The following is a 6,000-nucleotide window of genomic DNA, read 5'->3' as shown; positions in this document are numbered from 1 at the left end:
TGGATCGTGTACAACACAAGGCGAACTTTGAAGACGAAATACCAATAGAGCGTCATATTCATGATGAGGAGGCGGAGGACGGGGTTTCTTCCGATAACGAAGACGAGGGTGAAGACGAGAATGAAGACGAAGAAGAGTTGTAATTATTTGTTTTGGTAAAATTATTTGTAACTTGTTCAACTAATATTTAGTTTTGATTTGTTTTATTATAATTACTTTTGTTACTCATGATTAATTTTTGTTACTTTTTTAATAACGACGAACATTTTATTTATTTAAAAAATAACTATTACAAACATTATTAAAACATAAACGATACTAAACATAACAACTAAAACATAAAAAACAAAGTCCGTCGTTTTAATCCGGGAATACTTATTTTTGGGTTGTAGAGCCGGACGACTCTCCCACTTCCGTTTTTTTAGCTTCCAACCTTCTTTTCTCTCGACAATACTTATTCGTATATTTTCGTAATGTCGAGTTGGACCCTGCTATAAGAAACTTCGAGCAATATTTGCAACGTGCCAACTCATGTGAGTCGGTCATGAGACACAAATCGTAATGAACCCAAACATCGGGGCATCTTGTTGTTTCGATCACCATAACAACGTCATCATTAGTTGCCATTTGTTGTCGGTTTAAGGTTAATTGTGGTTTGGAGTGTGTTTTATAGTTTTGGAAGTGGTTTAACAAGTACACAAACAAACCTTGCTATTTATAGTAAGAAAATAACCTATTTGTAGTTAAAAAAACCGGTTCCAACGGTCAAAAACGGCTATATAGCCGTTGGAACCGGTTCCTAACGGCTATAATATTTAAATTTCAAAAAAAACCGGTGGAACCGGTTTTTACGTAAAAACCGGTTCCGGTTCATACCCTACCCGGTTCTTAAAAGTTAGCATATCTGGGCATCGGTTCGGGTCGGGAACCGAACTGGTTCTTGATTGGAACCGGTTCCATTTTACAACCCGGTGTGAAAAAACCGGTTTCGAACCGGTTCGGGTTTTCCAGTTGAACCCGATTTGTGCACCTCTATATTCACTCGTTAAGAAAATAATGTGTTCATGAACACTTACCGAACGGGATTTTATGTTCGTGTTCGTTTATAAGGAAATTAATGTGTTCACGAACGGTTCACGAACACAAACGAACACAAATAAAATCGGCCAAGCCTAGAGATTGAGACTGATGTATTCATCAATGTGATTAATGAAAGCCTGTAAACGAATCGAATGAACACGAATAATGGGCATGTTTGTTTTTGTTTATTTAATTTTAAAAGAACACGAACACTTAATCGAACAAATATTTATGTTCATGTTCATTTATTTAAAAATGGGTATTTGTGTTCGCTTATGTTCGTTTGTTTAAAAGATAAACGAACATAACCGAACAAAGATAAACGAACATATATGAGCAAATGTAAATGAACACAAACAAGCATGAACGAAGAAAACACTTACATGAACACAAATTAACAAATATAAAACCTTTTAAGCAAATGGCCTATCCAGATAATAATTAATTATATTAAATTAATACATAAACATAAATAAATAGGCATAAACGAACATTCATGAAAATATATGAACGAACGGAGCATGTGTTCATGTTCGTTTTTTGTTCATGTTCATTCGTTTATTAAATAAACGAACTTCCTGCCGAACGGTTCACAAACAGTTTTTACAGGCCTATTACCAAGTACCAAAACTCATAAAGTTTTTAATCAAACAAGATCTACAAACACGTAAATCGATGAGAAAGTTCAAAATATATTTCCAAGTCTGTAGATCATTGTGAATCGATGAGAAATCGGATTCAGTGAAACTAATGTCCAGATGAGTTCGATTCCCTCAACGCTCTGAGAAATGGATGTTGTTTAGTGGCAAGCACTAGTTATAATTAAATAAATGTGACTTTTAATATGCATAGGCATTTGCCAATTTACAAATAAATCTTTTCAAAACTTCCAAAGAATGCATATGTTCATAAGAATCATAATCATTTAATAATGTGACAGTATATGTATATCTCCTTTTAATCCAGTCCAGAATGAAAAGTATACCGAGCAAAGAACTTCATCGCGCAGATGACACGCGCTACACAAGGAAACCTTTGCTGTTAGAGTTCTTGGGCTCAAGCATCTTGTACCAACATCAACCATTTGGTATCTTGAAGAAAGATGCTATCTTAAACATTGATACGAGTTGGGAAACCATCTAGCCAATACCCGATACTTGATATTCACAATGAGTGCAAAGATGTAGTAGCATGGAAGATGCAATAACGCAACCACTAAGTACCTGCACACGTCTCGTTTCACGTTTTAAAGATTATAAGTAGAATCGGAGTAATCTTACTCAAAGACGTTTGACAATGAATACATACCATAATGGAGAATATTCCATGGTTAAGTCAAGAAACGGGTATGGCCACCTGGAAAGAAGAAAAAATAATAAGACGGGAATAAATAAAATTATGTCAAAAATGCATATATAATAAAGTCAACATACCAAGTTTGGACACAGGCATGGACAATCCAGTTAAAGATTACATAAAAGGCGGTAAGGAAGATAAAGTATGAAATTCGGAACCATGGGAAACGCTGAAACAAGAAGAAAAAGACTAATTAACACGAGTTGAACACGGACCCGGGGGGGGGGGGGGGTAAGAGAATACAATGGTAGAGAAATTACCAGGCTGTTCAAGGCTGTTTCCCCGAGAAGGAAAACAAGATTAAGTGAATGTGCAAGAATTGTCAACTGCCATGATGATGAAAAAACAAAATCTTTAAACAAGATAGCACGCGCCCGCACGCACACGTATGAAATTGAAATAATTAATGATGGGAAAAAGTGCAAGTACTCACAAAATTCATTGGATATTCATTGATGGTAAGAAATGGGACAATCACAAGCCAATAAACGGAATCTGTTAGCATCGTTGCGCCAGCAGTAATCTGTGTACAATAAACAAGGAAATTATCAGCTAAAAGACTAGAAACTTAGCTATAAATTACACACCTACTCATCTGGCATATCTTACTGGTGATTTTTCGCATATTAGAATCAACAACGAAAAAACAGAAGGTAATGTTTGCTGTTTCTTTAAACAAACTAAGAACTTATAGATGGTTGGTGAACCTGAAAAAGAATTTGAAATACATAGCCCCAAAAGGCAGCACTTGGCAAGAAACAACATCCTCCATGTTGACCTGATGCGTTCTCCAAATCTCCACTACGAAGAGGCTCATAAATTGCTTGATGTGCATTAACATCTAAGCTACGAACAGCAAACATCTTATGCTGCCTAAATAATCCATAGGCCGAAAGCAATGACCCAAACTGCAAAAACTCAAATAGGCTAAAATTCATGCAAATGGTATGAGCTTCACGAAAATTGAAGAACAAAGTGTCGCATAATAACCAAAACAAAAAATTGGGGAGGAAAAGGCATACCACAAAATAGAAGATAACCAGAGTAAAGGTCCACCAACCCAAAAAAAAGGAAAAAAAAAGGAAAAATCACAAACTTTTGTAAATGCCAACAATCATATACATATTATGCATTTATGCAAATATGCATAGTGACTTACTGAGTATAATAATAAAACAAGTCCATGCCAACTTGAACAACATCACCAGTGCAAGCAGAAAAAAGCAAACAAAATGCAATGATTCTGAAAGCTAGTAACCAACCAGCTTGCATCTCCTTGACACATGGCGTCCATGCTTCACGGTCATACAAATCCCAATCTCGTTCCAGCCAAGTTGCCTCTTTGTAAGTTTTTGAATTGTGTGAACCTTCATATCTCCATATCAAAAACGATGCTATAAACATTGAACCAAACACCCATATTGAACACAGTAAGAACTTCCAGTTCATCCAGTAATCCAGGCTAGTCGTGTCATTCGGAACCATCATCCTGTTAAAACACACAGACCTATGTTAAAGTTTGTATGATGCTTAATTAATTTTGAATACTAAATCTGTTTTGTTAAGACAAATTCTTGTTTTTCTAAGTCTGCTTTTGATACTAAAATAATCAGAGAATTATTTTCATAATTATTTTAGCCAAACAGTTAGCACTGATTATTGTGACTGATTAAACACCTTGCGATAACAGATATCAGTATGATCATTTTGATCCAATAACTGACTTCTAATTTAACAGATTTCAAAAAGCGCGTCATGCTACTCAACATTGACTGCCAGATTGATAAACCCATCAATTGTCGTTTTTATATTATAATAACGGCAAATTGGAAATAAATAATCTCAACTTTTGTGTATTGGCCGATAATAATCCCAACTTTAAAAATCACCACCAGCGGTCCCAACTTTCAACTATTTTTGTCTCAATAGACCTCCGTTAAAAAACACTTAACGTCGTTAACTTTTATTCCGAGTTTCAAACCGATGTTTTAGGGATTTTTGATCGGAATAACGATACGACTGATGCAAAACTTATCATGAAAGGCTGGTAAGCGGGCAACAAGCTCTGCCGCCACCCCTTTTTGAATGGCAAAACCGATTCTACCGAAAACAAAGTTATCGTTCTTCCGTCGTTGAGTTACTGTGCATGACCCACTGAACTCCTTTCAGAAACGTAGCCACATCGGGAGCAAGAGACCCAAACGTATCGAAAGCAAAAGGAATGAAGGCGTGTTAGACTCTACAACACACGCCTTCTCGTGCTTAGCAATTTTTCATGATTCTGTCTAAATCAAAATAGTGCGCCTAATCGTTTAGAATCATCGAGCCTTAAAGAGCCTAATTTAATGTATTTATAAGTCTCAACTCTTTTGGACTTGTTTATATTAATTCCACACTGTACAGCCGAGCTCGAGCTTACGCTCATTAAGATTTTTCGCAAAATATATAAAATAATTATAAATAAAGTATTTAATAATCAAGTTGAAAACATACAAACAGATGAAATCATACATTAAAGAAATCTCATAAAAAAACAAATCAAACTGTTGCAAGTTAGTACCACGATTGATTTGCGATTGAAAATAGTATTTATTTATTTCTTTAATTGTTACCTTGAGTTTGAGATTGTAATGTGAGAATGGCGAAGATCGGAGATGTTAAATAAAATGTGAAAAGGAGTAGCAAAGCAATGAATGGATTCTTTGTTTGCTGTGGTCAATGGGTGGACTCGTGGACGCTGTTGATTTGATCCAGATTTTATTTTAATAAACCAGGGACCACATGGTTATATTGTATTAATTAAATATATATTAGTTTTTGTTACTCGTATTACGTGTTTTGTTTTACATTTTTCGTTTCTATTATTTATATAAAGTTTTGAATTTCAAGTTAAGACGGATTTGCGTGTTTCAACTTGAATAAAATTTTTGGAATATATTTTAAATTCCAATGAAGCTTCAAATTTTAAAATTCGAATAACCTAATTTTATTAATTTGAGAAACCCGAAATATGATTTGACTCACACTAACGGTTACCAATATAAGTTCATAATAAGTGGACCCGTAACTACTTAATTCTCCTACACTTAAGCACAACCTCTTTAGTGACAATGCATTTATAGTCGGTGTGTAATCACATGATTTATTTAGAGATTGATAATTAAGAAATGGATTACCGCTAACAAGTTTGTTCGCACAAGAAGAGTCTTTAGAGCACCTCTAGGCTCCAATGGAGTCGTCTGGGGCTAAGGTGGAAAGAGTCGGGCGAAGGGGAAACCGGACGGAGGCGTTGTGCGGGTGAAGTCCAGTGGCTAGGTTTGTGACTACAAACAAGCTTCGAACGATTGTGTGTGTATGTGCAATGGCGGAGCCACATTATCACCATCGGGTTCGGCCGAACCCAGTCTCTTTTCGGTTTTATATATAATCTATAGTGTCGAATTGACGAGCGAACCCATTTTTTTCGGTGAGCGAACTCAGTATCCTTTCACAAAAAATAAATCGAACCCATTTATTATGAAAAAATCAGTTATATGTTTTTAGGTAATGAATATTCTTTTTATA

The 6,000-nt window shown here is 35.4% G+C and overlaps 1 protein-coding gene across 1 annotated transcript; it reads right to left on the bottom strand.

Annotated features, from left to right (window-relative positions):
* Nucleotides 1-2,001: 2,001 nt before the first annotated feature.
* Nucleotides 2,002-3,500, bottom strand: LOC143586521 (uncharacterized). Its single transcript, XM_077068055.1, has 7 exons — nucleotides 3,459-3,500; nucleotides 3,144-3,344; nucleotides 2,870-2,959; nucleotides 2,697-2,762; nucleotides 2,514-2,605; nucleotides 2,389-2,436; nucleotides 2,002-2,303 (listed from the first exon to the last, which is right to left on the bottom strand). Exons 2-7 carry the CDS (start codon nucleotides 3,297-3,299, stop codon nucleotides 2,186-2,188), a joined length of 570 nt encoding a protein of 189 aa, XP_076924170.1. The 5' UTR covers nucleotides 3,300-3,344; nucleotides 3,459-3,500; the 3' UTR covers nucleotides 2,002-2,185.
* Nucleotides 3,501-6,000: the final 2,500 nt, after the last annotated feature.

Source organism: Bidens hawaiensis, unplaced genomic scaffold, assembly GCF_021521415.1.
Source record: "Bidens hawaiensis isolate Kalapana, Puna unplaced genomic scaffold, B.hawaiensis_p1.1 tig00034686_1, whole genome shotgun sequence".
Taxonomy (NCBI): Eukaryota; Viridiplantae; Streptophyta; class Magnoliopsida; order Asterales; family Asteraceae; genus Bidens; species Bidens hawaiensis.
The sequence above is the reverse complement of the archived record's forward strand: the minus strand, read 5'-3'. Positions and strand labels throughout refer to the sequence as shown.

What these genes read in the sequence shown, in the direction of transcription:
- LOC143586521 (XM_077068055.1), bottom strand. Translation starts at nt 3,299, where the DNA reads ATGTTTGCTGTTCGTAGCTTAGATGTTAATGCACATCAAGCAATTTAT. An exon ending in ATGAATATCCAATGAATTTT is followed by an intron (nt 2,763 to 2,869) that starts GTGAGTACTTGC and finishes TCATCATGGCAG; the next exon opens with TTGACAATTCTTGCACATTC. An exon ending in ATGGAATATTCTCCATTATG is followed by an intron (nt 2,304 to 2,388) that starts GTATGTATTCAT and finishes AGACGTGTGCAG; the next exon opens with GTACTTAGTGGTTGCGTTAT.